This window comes from Bidens hawaiensis, unplaced genomic scaffold, assembly GCF_021521415.1.
Source record: "Bidens hawaiensis isolate Kalapana, Puna unplaced genomic scaffold, B.hawaiensis_p1.1 tig00001961_1, whole genome shotgun sequence".
NCBI classification, from domain to species: Eukaryota; Viridiplantae; Streptophyta; class Magnoliopsida; order Asterales; family Asteraceae; genus Bidens; species Bidens hawaiensis.
Window position 1 is genome coordinate 291,078 of NW_027491109.1, and position 21,261 is coordinate 312,338.

General features: G+C 30.8%; 1 protein-coding gene and 1 pseudogene across 1 annotated transcript; both read left to right on the forward strand.

Moving 5' to 3' along the window:
• Positions 1–13,477: 13,477 nt before the first annotated feature.
• LOC143603474 (xylulose 5-phosphate/phosphate translocator, chloroplastic pseudogene) lies at positions 13,478–14,974 on the forward strand (annotated as a pseudogene).
• A 2,440-nt stretch (positions 14,975–17,414) lies between these two features.
• On the forward strand, positions 17,415–21,101 carry LOC143604307 (uncharacterized). The gene is made up of 16 exons (XM_077080830.1): positions 17,415–17,527; positions 17,954–18,129; positions 18,698–18,777; positions 18,874–18,969; positions 19,036–19,156; positions 19,250–19,308; positions 19,405–19,482; positions 19,561–19,631; positions 19,716–19,812; positions 19,930–20,004; positions 20,150–20,248; positions 20,319–20,462; positions 20,534–20,563; positions 20,639–20,701; positions 20,822–20,899; positions 21,024–21,101. The coding sequence occupies exons 1-16, from the start codon at positions 17,415–17,417 to the stop codon at positions 21,099–21,101; spliced, it is 1,458 nt and encodes a 485-aa protein (XP_076936945.1).
• The last annotated feature ends 160 nt before the right edge of the window (positions 21,102–21,261 follow it).

The window sequence follows — 21,261 nt, forward strand, 5'->3', positions numbered from 1 at the left end:
CAATAAATCTTAACTTCCAAATTATAGTATTTAGAAAGTGTAAATAGGTGTTGACCATCTACTACTTGTATTAAATCTAACAACAATATCTAAAGAATTTATATTTTACCTTAAAGTTCATCATCAGACTCCAAATTGTCTGAAAAATCTTCATAATCACTTTCATAGTTACAACATTCTTCTAACCATTTCACCTTCAAACTCACTTCCGCTTCCAACTCAAGATGTGCAACTTATTTTCTTACATTAGATAACTTCAACAGGTCATGCTCTCTCAAAATGATCAAATCATCACATGACAACAGTTGTTTAGGCTTAAAATTCTTATACTCTTCATTCTCAAACCAGATAACAACCTTGTTTTGATAAGGGTAAAAAAACAGCTCACTTACATGTTCATAAGGTAAAACCTCTTGCTGAAGATCATGAAGGAAATCATGTAAAACATTTATGAGATTTGTTTCTTGTTGACATGGAGAATTCTTCCTAAGACCAATCTCATGAATTTGATGTTTAAAGAGGTTGTTGAACATCATGAAGGATTCAATATTATCTTTTTGTATCGTGAATAATTCAAGGATCCGAGAGTTTTATTTTAAGCAAGATTTTTGACATAATTAAAATATTTTAATATAATCTTGAATAATTCAAAAAACATTAACCTAGAAAGTATTTTGAGATTTATAAACTTTTAATGCGAGTTTTATTTTAAGCATCCATTTTGATATAATTAAATGGTCTTCATCTTACAACTATTATACCCAAAATTATGCGTAAATTAAGGAACAAATGGTTTTATTTTAATCACTAGTTTTGACATAATTAACATATTATTATAATATAATATTGAATTCAAATTCAATTAGAATCGTGTAACCATTAATTGGTATTTTAATGGAATTTTTAAAAAAAAATCTTGATAGTATTTTGATATTGAAATATTTTTAATGACGGATTTTTTAACTTCAAATAACATTATGTAACCATTAATTTGTATTATAATGGATGTTTAACCTTAAACTGGAAATTATTTTAGGTTAATGTATATATTATAAATTTAGTAAAATGCAAATGTCATATTTATATAAAAAAGAATAATTTTACATAAATTATGAGACATTAAATTGTTATGTAAATTCAAATACAAAAACACACAAACACTAACAAAGATAAATAAAAAGTTAAAACCTTTTTATAACTTATAACATGAGGAAAAAACAAATAGTAATTAAAAATTAAGCATCTAATTAAATCAACATCCAAATATTGCAATCTATAAGGTATACTTCAACATGCATAAAGTCCGAGACCAGAAAAATTACAAAACATATTAGTAAATATAGGGGATAATAATAGTATTTTCGTGTTTTTATCATAAAATCGGTTGCTAAATAAGTATATATATATATAAATATTTAACTCTAAAAAGTTTTGAAATGTAATTTTTATTATAGAAATGTCAGATCCGTTTTAAACTAATTTATTGACTGCTTAACAAAAATAGTTTGTAAAACAATCAAGAATTTAATTTGTTCTTATTTGAAATTCAAAATTTGACCACAAATTAAAACATAGTAAAATTTCTTAAACAAAATAAAACAAAATTATATATACACAATATAAATCTATATATATATTAAAACAATTGAGTTTTATTGAACAAACTCTATTGTTTCCATATATAACTATCACTTCTATGATTTTGTTAACAATTAAATAATTCAAAAATTAATTAAATAATCAGTAACCCACAATTAATTCACATACTAAGATATTTAAATCATCTATAAACTAATTTTTAGCTAAAACCGTTAATTTTAATATTCAAATTTAATTTCAAACTTAAACCGAAACTAACACAATGAATGTTCAATTTTAATATTCAAATTTAGACCAAAACTAACAACATAATTAATTCATATCCTTACTAAATGTATTTACTTTAAATCTAAATCATCTAAATATAAAAACCGTGTAATAACTATTGTTAAACCCTCAAGTATTAGATGTCCAATTTTTAAAATTTCAAATTTCCACTACTTATTTGACCTCATCTTATACTTTGAAAACCATTTCAACAATCATTTCTAAAAATTCGGTATTCCATATTCATTTGTTTATATCATCCTTTTCACTCTTCTGAAGCTATTATAACTTATAACTATGACTTTGTATTCAAATTTCTATCGTTTGTTATTGTTTATAAGTGAAATTCACATATTAATTTAATTATGTTGTCCTTATTTGGTCTTTTGATTGTTATGCGGGCAGGTTAGCTTGGGAATTAGATGTATGCAAACTGGTTAGGTCAATGATTCATGTTAAAATTTCTGTATTTTCAGTTCTACTTAAACATATTTCTTTTGTTCTCATTGTTGGTGTACCTTGAATGAAACTTAATTATTTGAATTGTTGGTATTATTTGCAGTTCATCTTATATGTTGCACACATCTTGCTGCTACTTAGGTAGGTCAGATCATGAAGTTTGACGACCATTCAGAGACTAGCTCGAGCCATGGTAGGACCTGGTCACCAAATGCGTGTTCTGATTGATGTAAGATTTCTTGAAATTCATATTTACAGTTTTATTTTTATATGTTGAGAGCTCCCTCTATTAATATTTACAGTTTAAGGACCATGTCACCAAAGTTCCACCTGCTCCTTCTAAGATTCAATAGACATGTTGAAAGTTTTGAGATATGCGAAAATATTGTTGATTTATTTCCTTATCAAAGTTATTATGATAATTATTACGATTACATCCATTGATAATTCTTACTGATTTTTTTTAATAGTTCAGTGTATCTAACATTAATTTATTTTTAGTAATTTCAATTTATGGCTGTCCAACTTGGTAGATTGGCTAATTGCATGGAAAAAGTATTTGATGGAGATTAGGTTGATTATGTTTGTTTTGGTCATTACGAATGTATTTTAGTTGTTAATTTTCTATAATGTTTTATTTTATGTAACTTAGACAATTCATGTAAATTAATTCATTTTTATATGAACAACAATCTTTATTTTCTGTGTTAAAATTTTTGAATCTTATCTTGAAAGTTTTAACAATTAGTTATTGAACTTCCAAAAAAAATGGAACGTTTTTTTATAATAATATTTACAATTATTTATTTATGTTTTTAAAATTCAAAGCTGACTACTATTGCAACAATCTTTTGTAGTTTTTAGAAGTATTCAACCTCAGCAAACTTTCCATCTTTTATATTTGACCAAATTTTAATTAGCATAAATGAGAAATTAAGGAGTAAGGAAAAGAGTAGAGATTATGTAAGGAGTAAGGAATGTGTGTGTTTTTGAGTGTGTGTAGAGATTATTGAAATAAGGAATGAGAGTTAGGGTTTTAGGATGATTTCAGGGGGTATTTATATCTCTTAAAGCTCATGGACCTAAAGCCCATTACCCTTTAATCAATCTTAATTAATCCAAGTCCATGATCATTTCTTTGCTAATACTAATTAATTAATTATGTTCATCAACTAAACGCGACTTTCTTTTATTGAATATGAAAATTTTAGGATGTTACATATGTTGTCCTTTCAAATGACATGTGTTTGTTCGAAAATATCAATATTTCCACCCGTGTCGTACACGAGTTAATAACCTAGTATAAATATAAACGTGAATGAATAACTTAAATGTGGACGTTTTGAAAACAAATTATTGTAATTATAAATTATTCAAACATTTAACAAAAATAAGTTTATAAACACAATCAAGACTTTAATTTGATCAAACTTGAAATTCCAAAGTTTGACCATAGTTATATATTTAATATTTAAGTAATAAAAGTAATATTAACATTCAGTAATATAATAACCACAACAATTTGCAACAGAACCTTCATCATCAATGTCTTGTGAAAAATAATTTTATGTACATGTATCACCATCAAATATTGTTTTCTTTAAATTACCATAAGTTTGAACATTTAGAATTCATGGTTTTAATATTATTGTTATTACTTATAAATATCAATATATAAGAATAGTCAAACTTTCGAATTTCATCGTTGATAAGTTGGAAATAAATTAATAAGTTGAGAAACAAAAACAAATATATCATATAAAAGTTAAATTAGTTGTAGATAAATTGTGAATATATAGATGATTTGAACACTTTGAAAAATGCATGGCTGATATGTCGCTTATATAGTCATTAAATATTATAAGGTTATTTTTTATAACTTTCGTTTAAATAAAAATGGGTATAAATGCTAATTAATTTTAAGATCAATTTTATTTTATTTTGAGCTTAAATTAAGGAAGGGTTAAATGCATTATAATGGAAAATATTTTTTGTTTAAATCTGTGTTTGAAATCGTATTTTGATATAAATTTGTAGGTAAATAATGTAATATAATTAAAATCTTAAATTTAAATTAAATCTTATTTAAACTTATTAAATAACCATAACATATTTAATGAAGAAAACATTGTATTTATACTTATAATTTTTTAAATGTTACCAACCAAAGTATAAATAATAACCTTTTACAAACATTAACAAAATATAAACATATTAAATAAATAGAAATATACAAAGATTATAAGAAATAAAAACACAAGCATGAAGATATTGATTTTGAGTTATAAATTTGTAAGTAAATTCTGAATATAATTGAAATCTTAAATGTTATTAAAGTTATTAAATATTGTCTAAAACTTTTTACATATATAATTATAATTAAAATTATGTAGTAACAAAAATTATATATTGTTGAATACATTGTGTAAATTAATATTATTATTTACAAAACATTTATATATCATGGATTTTAATTTGAATGGAATATTTTATTTCAATTTTGGCAGATATTTTGGGTTTGAAAAATTATTATGGCTAAATTTTTAATGCAATAATGTATGGTATAATCAGAGAATTTAAAGATAAAAAGTCAAAAATATTACATGATAAAATCTTTTGTGGCATATTTTTAGGATTCATTCAACATATATACTCTAAAGATTAAATATGAAAGTTGTAATAATGTTAATTAAAATTATGTAATAAAAAATAATATATTTTTTTATTGTGTTGATTTAGTTAAATCGTTAGAAATTATGATTATTAAAATTAAACTCTATAATTTATGAATTCATATTATTTTGAGAATCATAATTTGATATTCGGTTAGATATATATATTTTATTTTTCACATCTAGGAATAAATATATTAATGAATTTAGTTGAAAGTGACATTAAAATCATAATGACTTGAAATATTTAGAAATGGTTATTAAATATTATTTTTTATTTAAGGCATGAATATTGAAAAAAGTACATAAATTATGAAAAATACATGAATAATAACAAAAATATACATCAATATTAAACAAAAAATAAGAAATCGTATCAACAAATCCCCAATCCATGAAATTAACTATATCAAGTTGGAGACATAACCTGAAATGAGAAAATTAAATATTAATATTAATATCACAGTTAACTAAAATATTTGAAACATAAAAAAAGCTGTTAAAAGGGTAGGAGCTTTCAGTGTTGCAAAAAATTTGATTATGAAAAATATGATAAACGATTATGTGAAGGGTTCGTATTATATAGTAGGATGTGAAGAATATACATTTTGGTAAACGTATTATGTATAGAAACTTTCTAAACATAGGTTTGAATATAATTAAATCGGTTTATTGTAAATATTTTTTTTCCTAAAATAACCGATTAATTATATTGAAAATGTATATTTAGAATGGTTTACTATATTTAAGGTTAATCAAAATCAGTTAACAAAGACAATAATAAGTTGGTTAATTTAAACATGAAGTAATAATAAGAATAATATATAAATATTAAACTCTCTCCTTAATTATCGTTTTTATAGTCAAACATTATAATATATTTGAATTTCAAATTAGTGAAAAATAAAATATTAGTGTAAAATAAAATATTAACATTTTTGGAAACTTCTATAATATATTATATTTGGAAAAATAAAAGATTGATCATAAAGCAAAGTATATTTAGAATCTATGATTATATATTATTATATAATTTTATTTAATATTATATAAAAACATAAATTATTTCCTTAATTATAGTTTTTTAGTCCAAACTTTAAATATAGTACGTAATAATTTGAATTTGAATTTCAAATTATAGTCAAAAGGTCAACTAATAATAGAATCATTTATCACCATTAATATTTGTATAAAATTCTATAATAAATTTTAGAGAAATCTGTAATTTGCCTCCCTGGTTTATATCGTCGTGCGATGGGTTAACCACTGAAAAAGATTTTACGAATGTTCTGCCACTGTGTTTCTCCGACGGGTCAGTCTGTGCCCAACCGTTAAATATTTTTGCCACACCCCGATTTAGGGCCTAGGCGTGTGATCACAAGTTGGTACCTGTTTTGTAAATATATCAGAGTTTATGGGTTAATTTTAGCGGAAGACTTTAGGTTGAATATAATATTAATTTACATTGAAAATTTACTCGGGAATTAAATACCCGAGTATTGATTTACAAAAGATATGTTTTCATATTACAAGGATTTATATCAAAAACGGAGCCATCTTGTACGCGCTTCTATTTTCAATAAGGCTTCAATCCTTGTTAATGCTACTTATGCTTAATTACCTGCAATGGGTTGGAAAAATACGTCAGCTATATGCTGGTGAACACGTATGACTTGATAAAACATTTTGAATGACATTACAATACAAATGTAGTTTTCTTGACAACTTCAGCGGAAGCATTTCTACTTCCGGTATATGTACCACTGCCCTACACACATAACGGTATTCCCCAAGCCAAACGGCCCTAAAATGAGAACTGGTCATGACCGTTTAAGCTCGCGGCTTCATTGCCTTTGATTGATTGATTGAGCTTTAACAGTTATGTTTGGATCCAGACACATGCATATTCGGTCTGAGTTGATATTATTCTCTACTTTGTATTATAACGTTTTAGAGATTTCATTATCTCATGTAGACATTGATAGACTCGTTAAGACAAACACCCGTTCATCTTATCAAGTATAAATATGTTTTGACTGATTGAAAAGGGTAATGTATTCACGTTATAAAAGGTTTGAACGTATTCACCTGTACATTCGGTGTTGAAAACCTTGACTGATTGATTGATTGATTGTGAATGATACTTAACCTATACATAAATAGGTTTCTATGAATGTTTTGAATAATGTTAAGCTATGATTGTAAGCTTAACCTTAAAATCGTTTATCTTTGATTGTGAATGAAAACACTTGTTTTATGTGACGTTTGATATAACATGTTTTGGCCTAATAGGTTCTATCACGTTGGTAAGTTCCTCCAGGTAAGTAAACGGGTCCCTCGGTTGATTGGGATTTATGCGAATTACTTTTCCTTAGGCAATAAACTTAATACTAATGATATCCCCCTTCCAGTTACTACATGCCCGTCAAAATATCTCTTATGTTTAACATTACTTCATCATGAAGTAACGTTTATGAAAACATGATTGTGAATGATTTGTAAAATACGATCAAGAAAGGTCATAGTCTCGATTGACAGTCTAAGCTATAATTCAAATAACTTAAACATAACTCCTACCTTAATTCGGATGCTTAGATTGATAATTAGAAAAAGGCAGGATCTTGATCTACTCGCTTAAGTGATTGCTACTTGATTATAACTTCATTTCTTGCACGAACTACGAGAAAACAACACGTCGGCTTGTTACGGAAATGGGGCATGTTTTCCAATGCTATGTGTGTGTAAAGAGAGGTGTATTTTGGGATGAATGGAGCTCATGCACGTCACCCCCCTCCTTTATAGCCAAGATTGGACCCCGTCGCGGTACGCGACCGGTTCTTTGGGACTTGTCGCGTACCGCGACGCCGCAATTATACGTCGCCTTATGCGGTGGTAACACGTGGCCGGTCACATTGCGCCACGTGTTGACACGGTGTTGGACACGTGTCCGGTGACTCACCAAGCCCGTCGCACTACGCGATGGGTTGAGTGTTACCCCGTCGCGTACCGCGATGGGACAACATTTTTAGAATTTACAATTTTGGTCCCTATACTTTCTAAGTTAGTATATTTAGGCTTAAATTAAATAGGGTAAAAGACGCGGTGTTACAATTTTCGTTAAAGACTGTTGAGATGGAGGGTGTTTTGGTCTTTTTACAAATGAAAATTTGTCGATAAAAATGTGCCATTCTGTTTATTATTATTTTTAAAAGCTTGGAAAACCAGGTTGACGCTAAAAATGGCAGTCCGACCATCGGGTATTTTTTTCTTCCCTGCTTCCCCCGTAAGTTTACTCCCTACTTCCTCTTCTTTTCCTTTCATCTCTCTTCCTTACCCATATCAACATCTCCTTTCTCAACACTCCTTCTTCACATATATATACCCACCACCACCGTCTCCATCTTCCATCTTCATCAACAAAACACTTCATCCTCCATCTTCATCCAAGACCTGAACCCGTAGCCCCCTCCACCATGTCTCCGGCTGCCACCATCGCACCGGCTCCCACCGTCTCCGGCTCCCGCTCCCCGTCTCCGGCTCCGTCAAGTTGGTTCTAATAATCAATGTGAACTTCAATCAGGCTCTATTAGGAGTCCCGATTGATATTAATATCCGCATAGAGCCCCGGATCGGAGAGATTAGGGGTTGGTTTTTGGTTAACTTAGCCGGCCATAAACAAATTAACTTCCACCGTACATGGAATCTTGGGCCGCGTCTCCGGATGCTACCTTAGTGTTCGGGGGTCGGGGTCGGCGCGTAAAATCCCTAAGATTATAATTCGGGTGTTTTGATATATGTGTTTATGTATTGTGTTTGTGTTTATGTGTTTACGTGTTTATGTATTGTGTGATATATATAAAAGAATGGTTGTGTTCATTGTGTGTTCGGGCTCGGGTTTGGGTTTAAATAAAAAACGAGTCGGTTCGTTGTTTTCGGGCGTATAGATTACTACAAAACGACCCCTTTCGTCGTTTTTGAGCTAAAATTACAATAAAAAACGGCCTGTTTCGTCGTTTTCGGACGAAAAGTTTACTAAAAAACGAGCCGTTTCGTCGTTTTCGGACGAAAAGTTTACTAAAAAAACGAGCCGTTTCGTCGTTTTCGGACGAAAATTTTACTAAAAACCGGCCCGTTTCGTCGTTTTCGGACGATAAGTTTACTAAAAAACGAGCCTTCATCGTTTTCAGACGAAAAGTTTACTAAAAAACGGCCCTTTTCGTCGTTTTCGGACGAAAAGTTTACTAAAAAACGGCCCGTTCGTCGTTTTCGGACGAAAAGTTTACTAAAAAACGCCCCGTTTCGTCGTTTTCGGACGATAAGTTTACTAATAAACGAGCCGTTTCGTCGTTTTCGGACGAAAATTTTACTAAAAAACGGCCCGTTTCGTCATTTTCGGACGAAAAGTTTACTAAAAAACGGCCCTTTCGTTGTTTTTGGACGAAAAGTTTACTAAAAAACGGTCTGTTTCGTCGTTTTTGGACGAAAAGTTTACTAAAAAACGGCCTGTTTCGTCGTTTTCGGACGAAAAGTTTACGAAAAAACGAGCCGTTTCGTTGTTTTCGGACGAAAAGTTTACTAAAAAACGGCCCGTTTCGTCGTTTTCGGACGAAAAGTTTACTAAAAAACGAGCCCGTTTCGTCGTTTTCGGACGAAAAGTTTACTAAAAAACGAGCCGTTTCGTCGTTTTCGAACGAAAAGTTTACTAAAAAAACGGCCCGTTTCGTCGTTTTCGGACGAAAAGTTTACTAAAAAACGAGTCGTTACATTTTTTACAAAAAAATGGTTTTTAAAAAAACGTTTAAAAAGCGATGAATATATATATATATAATATATATACAGAATATATATTACATAATTATTAGTATATTACATAATTAAAGTTTCAATTCAAATGGTGAATATATATTACATATTATATAGATTTATTAAATGTTAATTTGGTTCAACTGGTTGGTGTTTTGTGTTATCAAACTGGGGGTCGGGGGTTCGAACCCCACCCTTTACAAGAAATATGGATATTTAGTTTTAGGATTAATTATAGGCTCAAGGGCAAAATGGTCATTTCAGCGGTTTTTTGTTCAGTCAACTGACGGCAGTGCACAGACTGACCCGCCGAAAAAACACAGTGGCAGAACATTCGCAAAATCTTTTTCAGTGGTTAACCCATCGCACGACGATTTAAACCAGGGAGGCAAAATGCATATTTCTCTAATTTTTATTTGAAAGATGAATATTATAATTTAATATGTATCTTAAAGATCAATATTATAATTTAATTTAGTAAGTTTAGTATATTTATAATTTACTAAATGTTACTAAAAAATTAGTAATTTTATAATTAATATTTTAGGAATATTAAATTAAAAATTAAAGATCATAACCCAACAAAACATTAAACAGTACTGAAACAAAACTGACCGAAAAATATAAAAAAATGGACGGAATTGATGATTCTTAATATTTAGTAAAGAAAAAAATAAAAAATTGGACGGAAAAATAACATAAATTAGACATAATTTTAGAACTAGAAAAACAAACAATAAAAAGTTGGGCCAATTTGAAAGATAACATATTTTTGTTATAACATTGATATTATGGAAGATTATAATTATAATTTATAACCGGATAATTTAAATGTGTCTTATCGGAAAAACGAAATAATGATATTTTCCATGGATGAAGGTGATTTTTTATTTAGAACCTAGAAGAACAACATGTAAAACAAAAAAAACAGTAAAGAAAAATATAAAACTTCAAATAAATATAAAACAACCATTGTTATAGGCATAACAAATAACCGGAAAAACTTAACGGAAAACTTACTGAAAAAACGTAAATACGTCCTCATATTAGCTTCATCGCCGTTTTTGATTTACAACCTAAACTGATTTTAATAAAATCAATTAACAATGAAAATAAAGATAAAAATGTTAGAGGAAACAATAACCGGAAGAAAATATAATGTTGCCGAAAATATATATATCAACAATCGGAAATTTTTTATAAAATATAAACTTACCGGAAAACGATTAATACAAATCTAGATCTAGATTAGTCGGAATATTTGAGATGAAAGAAAAATATAAAACTTCAAATAAGTATAAAACAACCATTGTTATAGCTATAATACATAACCGGAAAAAGTTACCGGAAAAACGTAAATACGTCCACATATTAGCTTCATCACCGTTTTTGATTTACAACCTAAACTGATTTTAATAAAATCAGTTGACAATGAAAATAAAGATAAAAAGGTTAGAGGAAACAATAACCGGAAGAAAATATAATTTTGCCGGGAATACATATATCAACAATCGGAAGTTTATTATAAAATATAAACTTACCGGAAAACTATTAATACAAATCTAGATCTAGAGTAGCCGGAATATATTAGAGGGTGAAAAGAGATCCGGCTAATAGAGAAAGAGAGAAAAATATGTTTAGGGTGAAAAATTATGAATTATTAACTCAAATATACATATGATTTATTTCCATATTTGAGTTCATTTCCATTGTCCACTTCCAATACAATGTGTTTTTTTTTAATATATAGGATATATTTTTCATTCTTAAAAACATCAAGATAGCTTAGTTGGATCGTTTGTGTGCTATGTATTAAGACTTTCATCTCCTCAAAGCCCATGTTTGAATCCTAGTCCACGCAACTAATTTTTGATTTATTAAAAAAAGGTTTGATGACACATGGCAGAATATTATAGCACATGAGAATGAAAACATGCTGGATTGCACATGTGGACAGCCTAGAAGAAGGCCATGTGTCCACATTGTATTGCTTTAATAGTATTTAAAAATACCTTTAAATATTCCATAATTGATGAAAAAAATTCAAATTCTGAAATATTAATTGAGAATATTTGATTATTATTTTATAAAGTTTTTTCTTAAGTAAACATTAACAAGTTGATGAGTCATGAGTGTATGGTTGGTGAGTTGAATTGTTCGACACTTCGACCCCAACACATCTTTAGCCCATTTATCTAATTTGTGTAACTTACATATTATTTTCATTAATTATCATACTTATTTTTTTCTTAAAGTTTAATAAGTTTGTTTATTTTTATTCTACAAACTTTATAAAAATATAGGTTTTATAGATACAACTTAATTTACCTTAATAAATAATAGAAAGAAAAAACTTAAAACATATAAAGTGAATGAGTCCATCAACTAATGATCTTAAGTTCAAGTGGTTGAGGCAAGACATTGAAAGACTTCGTTTAAATTTTAAATAATTGATAGGTCTTGCGTTCAAATCCAACATGTGACAAAAAAATGGTATCTAGGTTGGACTAGAGGGTTTTCTCACATATGATGAGTTTCTTCTTGTGTTGAAATGTAGATACTTGGATGAATCAGTGACCCATTATTGATTCAAATGACAGTTAATTAAAATGAGCTCCTCATTCCGAGTTTTTGGAAAGGGGAACTCTAAACATCTAGCATTCACATCACAACCTTCATATTTTGTGAGGCGAATTTTATAATATAGGAAGTGATTTAGGGTGTTATGAGTGAAAGAAAGAATAATAAAGTGATTTTTGTGTATATATGAAAATTTATTGTTTCACAATATTAATTTTAAATATTTTTGAAAGTGGGTTTTAGTGAAGGAAAGAAAAAATATAATGATAAAAATATAAAATATATTATTTAATTAAAAATAAAAGATTAAAGATAATAATTATTAGAATAACTTTAGGTTCAGAATGTAAAAAATAAATAAATGATCAACTAATTAATCATTACTTAACTGTTTTTTTACGTCTTAACCTTTTTATTTATGGTTATTTTTTATTCTATAATATAAATGATTAATTTATTATTTTTTTAAATTAACAGTTTTTGTTTTTATTTTTATTTTTTTATCTTAGTTTATAAAACAATTTAAGATATCTTTTAATTCCACTTTGCAAAAAGTATTATTGTTATCATTATAAATGACAAACTTAGGCACCTATAAATACACACGATTAATTTGCTATAAAGAGATTTTTACACTCACCTCTTGAATGGAAAACTTTTTTTAACACCATAATACCATTAAGCTAAAAGCCTTTTTTTAATACCTTTTTTAATATATATAATTTTTAAACTTTTTATAATACAATTAAGCTAAACGAGTCTGTCATTTATAAAATTTTTATAATATATAAATATAACAACAATTTAATTATTAACTAATATATATTACGTTATAATGTTATATATAAAATAATAATTGAATATATATATATATATAATTATAAATATATAATGATTAATCAATATTTAGTAAATTCACCGAGTCCAAACCCAAACTTAAAAAACTACTCACGAGCCAAGCTTAAACTTTACAAATACATACTCTGTATAAGTTTAACTAGTCAAGCTCAACTTAACACGTTTACGACCCCACTTCATCTATCAAATGACAAATCCAAGCGAGTCATAAATGAAGTATATGCTATAATATTCCATGGCCCAAACCACTAAAAATCTTTACATGGCCCAAATCAATCACCATCAAGCATCAACCTTTTTTCCCCTAATCTCCCTAAACATGTGCCCAACTTCACTAAACTATATTAAATCTCTTCTTTCAGACCGCTATATCACCACCAACCACACTTGACTTGATTATTAATATAATATATAGGGTTTCCTCCCAAATCTTGTTTCATCATCAATCTTCGCTATTATCAATCACTTGCAGAGTAATAATAACAATGATGTTGAATCTTCTTCCTTCATTATCTATTACTCTTCCCAAATCAATCAACAAATACCCACTTAACACCAACCCTAATCTTGCATCAAGAACCTCAATTTCTCACCAGTCCAAGCTCAAAGTCTTCAACTTTACCAAACCCAACACACACCCAGTTTCCAAGATCCATCAAGCTTCAATCTTTCTTCAATCCCCATCTGGGTTTTCCAATCTTGGACGAAACAAAGCTGCCCAGATCGTTAAATCAGCTCAAGATTCAAACCCAGATGCTGAAATTGAAAAAAACCCTAATAATAATAACAAGACTCTTCAGCTGGCCATTGTCTTTGGTTTTTGGTACTTTCAGAATATTGTGTTTAATATTTATAACAAGAAAGCTTTGAATGTGTTCCCATATCCATGGCTTCTTGCTTCATTTCAGTTACTTGTTGGCTCTGTTTGGATGTTGGTTCTTTGGGCTACCAAGATTCAACCTTGCCCTAAGATTGATAAATCTTTTATTATTGCTCTCTTAGGCCCTGCACTGTTTCACACAATTGGTCACATTTCTGCCTGTGTTTCATTCTCTAAAGTTGCTGTTTCTTTTACTCATGTTATTAAGTCTGCAGAGCCGGTTTTTTCGGTTATCTTTTCGTCGGCTTTAGGTGATACTTACCCTTTGTCGGTCTGGTTATCGATTTTACCAATTGTTATGGGTTGTTCTTTAGCCGCTGTAACCGAGGTTTCGTTCAATGTTGCCGGGTTATGGGGTGCTATGATCAGTAATGTCGGGTTCGTGTTGCGAAACATTTACTCGAAAAAGAGTTTGCAAAACTTTAAGCAGGTTAACGGGTTGAACTTATACGGGTGGATTACGATTCTCTCGTTCTTTTACCTGTTTCCGGTTGCGATTTTTGTTGAAGGGTGTCAATGGGTTGCTGGATATCATAAGGCGATTGCGAGTGTTGGGACGCCGTCTACTTTTTATCTATGGGTGTTGGTATCGGGGGTGTTTTATCATCTTTACAATCAGTCGTCGTATCAGGCGCTTGACGATATTAGCCCGTTGACGTTTTCGGTTGGGAATACGATGAAGCGGGTGGTTGTGATCGTGTCTAGCGTGATTGTGTTTAGGAATCCGGTTAGGCCTTTGAATGCACTCGGGTCGGCTATTGCGATTTTGGGGACTTTCTTGTATTCGCAGGTGACGTCTAAGAAGAAGGCTGCAGTTGAAAAGAAGGATTGAGGAGGTTTGTGTGGTCTGGTTTTTGTTTTTTCGGTTTAGAAAGTTTGGTACTTTTGGTTTCTTGGTTGGTGTAGGGTTTTAGTGGTTTTGTTACTTGTTGTTTTGGTAGACTTTGGTGTCATGCTTCAATGAGAATGCCAAATTCATTGATCTTCTACTTGTTTAATCTAGTTAATGGCGTATGCTAGTTCTCGCGGTTTATTATTACTTTTACTGGTAAAATTAAGGTCTGCAAGCCCTATTTGCAATTGTGCATAGTGATTAATGATATTGTTCACTATGGAGTCTTTTCATATGTATACATACATTGATTAATGATAAGAACATTCACAGTTACTTAAAGTTGGGGGTGGTTTTGAAAATTCGAAAACTTGGTTGGACCTATATGTCATACTTTTTGAAATCCATGAGTGTATTTGAAATCTGTGCTGTCTATTGTGACAAGTTTATACAGACTATTGACTGTTGAGAACGTGTGATAAATACAATATTTATCTAATTTAAAATATAGTAATAGTTTTTTCTAATTGCAATTTGGATTACTAACGTATCACTGGTCTACCTTGGGGTTGACACGTCCCGAAGAAAAGATCCTATATCAGTCCTCAAAACTAATGGGGTACGTTGTCCGGGGTCCGAAGCTAGGTGAAAGGCAACGGGCAAGAGGTCTAGAAATAAAGTTTGTATTTGCAAAATGGAAGCAGAAAAGCTTGGTGGGCCCCTCGCTTTTTCTCTCTCTCACACAAATAAAATAATTACGTATGAACATCATCAAGCATCTTATACGCAAAATGCAAGTGTTTATTGTTAGACCGAATGTAGTGGATGGAGGGGGAAGCACCCCCTCCTTTAATTCCATTGGTTCTCATGAATAATGGTTTCACTCTTAAAATTTTGGGGCGTTTTATATAAAGCGCTGGGAGAGATTTTGAAGCCCATAGCGCCCCAGGGGGCGGTATTCCCGGTGCTATGGGGGCTTTTTGCGCCTAAATGGTGTCCCGCTACGGGTGGCCTTAAAGTGGATTAAAAAAGAGTGTAGCAATAAGGTAGTCGAATTAAAGAGAATGCAATGCTCTTTATAGTGTAATTTTTTCTAATGCCATGTAAAAGGTTAAAGTGGAGGAATTAAAAAAAAAACGTCAAAAGTTGTGGTCTATAATTACAAATATACCATCGCCATGAAATCAAAGATTTAGAATACGTGTGCCACTTTGTACGATAATGAATTAAAGTATTTTATATGTTGAAACTTGAAACAGAGCCTACAGAGGTAGTCGAGTTCAGGCTCTGGTCTCGTGCGAGCCGGGTCTTGACCTTCCAGGTTGTTATCTAGCTACAACAAGAAAGAAACATGTTAGAAGGGGTTAGAGACTGGTCCTGTCTCTGAACCACCATCCGATGGTCAACATTAGTATGGTGATCATATTGTGTAAGAAACATGTATATAATTAGTATGCTTATTTGTATATGAAAGAGAGAAGAGAGGGAGAGCGGGTGTAGTATCTTGTCCCATGAGAAAGAAGCGTGTGTAATGAGTAATACATCATGTGTGTTTTTTGTAAATAGTGTTACGAAAGAATGCTCGACCTTCTTTATATAGGAAAAGGTATGAGCTACATTTGGGCTAGTGACATGAGTCAGGGCCGGTGCCTAAGCCCAAATGGTACATCCGAATCGGTCATCATGCACAAATATGTCATTAGTCAAATAAAGGATCCATAAAGCTATGTGTAGTGAGGGGGCTATGTATAAAATGAGGCGTTTTGATGTAATGGTATATATATATACCACACAATATAATAATAATAAAAACAAAAAACGACGAAGAATAGTAATCGCCCCCCTTATCGTCCATGTTGTCTCCCGGGAGGGGGGGGGGGGTGTTCCCCTCACAAATCTCCCTCATCGCCCCTCACAAATCGCCAACTACAGATAGTAATGGATGCTAGTCTAGTAGTTAACTTGGATCCGACACTCATCATCATTATCATTTGTCTATATATATATGTAGTATATAATTTTAATATTAATAGATTTTGTGAAGGTTTGGTGTTATGAAAGAAATATAAACTTTTTAATCGTATCGTTGCGAGTCTGGAGATGGAGATGCTGTATGCGTATTTATATTTATAGGGAAAAAAAACAAGAGAAAGGGTATTTATTTATTTATATCTAAAAGAGACGAAAATAAATCTATTTAATTAATTAACATCAATATATTTGTTATAAGTAAATAAATACGACATTATATATTAAGTATGTCTGATGATACACTTAACCCTCGCCTAACCACAAAACCTTTACGGGCAATCGACGGGGTAAGAGTTAAACGTATGGCCTTTGAATATTGCATTCATTCATTCATGTATTATTATTATTATTATTATTCATATATATACTGAACAACATGTTATAGTACTTTGTTTGTATGTCTTAAATATATATATGGTGTGTTTTTAGAAGGATGATCTCAGCATTATCATGGGTTCCAAAAGGGGCTTCCAAACCTATCCTTGTTGTAGCTGATCCTCCTGAATTCGAGGACATGAAGAACCTAACCATCTCGGATTATAACGAGTATGTTAATACCATAAAAAACCAACATATTTTCTAGTTCTCGTAAAACTTCTTTAACATTGTTTGCACGTAAAAAGCCAATACACTTTCTGTTTTTTTAATTATTTATTTATTAAATTGAGGTTTATTTACACTGGTTAAATCTTATTGGCCTGATGCACGTACTATTTAAATTGGTTTCTCGTGGTTTTATATATAACCGTTTTAAAATAAAATTTTAACTATATTATATATTTTTTAATTATAACTTATATATATGACATAATATATATTATTTAGCTATTTTTTCAAATTTAACATGTTAAGTGACTTTTATGATAATAGTTAGTAAGTATGTTGGTTTTCTATGTGCAAAATAATGTTAAGTGACTTTTACTAAGGAATGTTTTTGACCTGTGTGTAATTACTTGTATTTGATGTTTGCAGTGTAGATGTTGAAAGCGAAGAAGGTGATGAAGATATGAATGTTGATGCATCCAAACAGTCTGCGGAAATCGAGCAAGCGTTGGGTGCAGCTAATGCACTTGGTGGATCCAGCTTCCCTGACATTGCAGACGGTCTACGTGAACTAAACATGGATGATTATGATAATGAGGATGATGGTATTTCACTTGTTTCTTATATTCTCTTTTAATATGTTAAATGAAATGCGCAGCCTGCTTAATTAAGCAAGTCAGCCTGAACACAACCCATTTTTCAAATGGATTAACTTGATTATTTTTCGTGTCGTATTCATTCTGTATAAAGTAGGTTGAATAATACTTAACATCCTTAGTTACTGCAAATAACGTTATTTTACTAATCACGTGAAAATAACGTTAAAAGTGGCGGAAGGTTAATCAGGCATCATGTGGTGGCGTTGATAGCCGAAAGACAAGGGCACATGCACCAATCAGCCGGTGTCCCGATGATTGAGTGTTATGTGTCTTATGTCCAAGGCTTGATTCAAAACTACTATCGAGCCGGGGGTCTCACCGGAAGCAGCCTCTCTATCCCTATGGGATAGAGGTAAGGTTGTCTACATCTTACCCTCCTCAGACCCTACCATAGCATTGCTATTGGTGGGATATACTGAGTACGATGATGACGATCCTTAGTTACTGCAACATGTTCTGTATGTTAACCATTGTAATTCCCCTTGCATTTTTTTTATTTGTGGCCGGCCATCAGCAGTCGACATATTTGGTGCGGGGATCGGGGACACGTACTATCCCAGCAATGCATTAGACCCTTATTTTAAAGATGCAAATGTAAGTTAAACAATTCCTAACCAGTCTTCTGTCTGCACTTTTTATATTTGTGTGGTTAAATTTGCAATCTTATTATTTTCAATCCCATTTCTGTAGGATGAGGACTCTGAAGAGGCTGAAAACATGATCATCACATCCGAAGATGCTGTTGTAGTCTGTGCACATAATAAGAATGATATCGGTGAATTATATGTACGTGATTCTAATACAATAATCATTTTTTTATATTTTGATGTGCTAATCTGAGTGTTTAAACAGGTTCATATAATAGAGGATCCAGACGGTGATTTTAACTCGTATATTCAACGTCAAATTCAAGTCGGTGGTTTTCTTCTTTGCACTGCTTGGCTTGATTGCCCGATTAGAGGCGGAGAAAAGGGTAATTATGTTTTTAAATGTTTTATGATCATTTATTTCTGTTTTACTCCTTTGGTATATATCTTATTTATGTTTTAACATTGTATGCCTGCAGGGAATTTCATGGCAGTGGGATCGATGGACCCGGGAATTGAAATATGGGACCTTGATATTGTATGGAGATTTTGATTTTTGTTATCATTTGTAGGTTTTTAATCAATATATCAAAATATTATTCTAATACGTTGGTTTTTGTCGACAATTTTTCAGATTGATGAAACCAGACCGGCACTCACATTAGGTGGCTTTGCTGAGAAGAAGATAGTGAAGAAAGGAAAGAAAGTTAAGGTATTTTAATTAATTCACTAAGTATTTTATTTTCATGTTGAAAAACATATTACTCTTATATTTGTAAACTTATTGTAGGAATCCATCAAGTTTAAAGAAGATAGTCACACCGGTCCTGTAGTTGCTCTAGCTTGGAATAAGGGCTTTAGGTATGTTATCGAATTTTAAAATTAAATATTAATCTTTATTTTTTTTCTGTATGATGATGCCATTTTGTCACATTGGTGAATCAGGAATATTCTTGCGAGCGGTGGTGCTGATAAATTGGTGAAGATTTGGGACGTGACGACTGGCAAATGCAAGCTTACCATGGAGCACCATACCGATAAGGCAATTTTATAAGACGTTTTTAAGTCTTTGGCAAACTCTGATTATTTTATGAATTAACTGATAAAATGACCAAACATGATTTTGCATAAATTACATGTAAATTTGATTTTCATTCAGGTTCAAGCAGTTGCATGGAATCATAACGAGCATGAAGTTCTTCTCAGTGGATCCTTTGATCATACAGTAGTCATGGTAAGATGTTTTGCTATAAACAATATTCGTATTTTAGCTCATAAAATGCTTTGATCGGCTGCAACTCGTCTCAGTAGTCAAATATAAATATGTAACTATAGTTTATAAATCTTTCTTGGTTGATAATATTATTGTTACATTGCAGAGGGATGGAAGGGTTCCTTCACACTCCGGGTTTAAGTGGTCTGTTGACGCTGATGTGGAAAGCTTGGCATGGGACCCACACGACCAACACTTGTTTGTGGTTAGAAAACTCGTCATGTTTTTTGTTTTTTTTTTTAAATTTTTTTTATTTGACCTGTTTTTGTTTCCAGGTGAGTCTCGAGAATGGAACCGTTGTTGGTTTCGACATCAGAACCGCGACGTCTAATTCACCGACGGAATTAAAGCCTAAATTCACTCTCCATGCGCATGATAGAAACGTGTGTGCTATTTTTTATAATCCCCTGGTGCCAAATGTAAGTCTTTGGTTTTTAAGTTTTATATACTTTTATGTAATTACAGTTAACATTATATTCTCTCTTTCCAGCTTCTTGCAACTGGTTCTGAAGACAAAATGGTAAGTTAGTATTTGGTTTCATATTAAACTAATTATCTCTCATGTCATGAAGTAATAATATTTATCAAATAACAGGTCAAACTATGGGACTTGTCAAATAACCAACCTTCGTGTGTCGCCTCACGAAATCTCAATGCGGTACGTGTCCTGACTTCTATGTAAAGAAAACATAGTTTGTGATAATTTTATCTGTTACATTGGATTTAACAAGACCACTCCTGTTTATAACATTATATTTGTTTTGATTTGATTTGTCAGGGAGCTGTGTTTTCCTTATCGTTCTCGGAAGACTGTCCTTTTTTGCTGGCTGTTGCTGGTTCTAATGGAAAGTTGCAGGTAAACAATGCTATAGTTTTTATAATAGTTAACGGTCGGTTTATTTATCTGTTTGTTTGTTTGTTTGTTTGTTTAGTATAATATAGTGTTGTTAACTTAACAGCAATATATATGTTACTTGCAGTTATGGGACATATTATCTGATGCTGGCATTTCAAAAAGATATGGAAAATACTCCAGGCAGAATGTGACATCATTTTGATATTCTTATTTTAAAGTCAATTTTATTATATTTAGATACAAAAAAGGCATTTTTGGAGTATAGTGGATTAGTGTCATTTAGTGTTCAGTTTTTTTTATCTTATATTTAAACACTTTATAATCAAATTCAAACTAATAAAAGTTTGTATTTTGTACTTTTT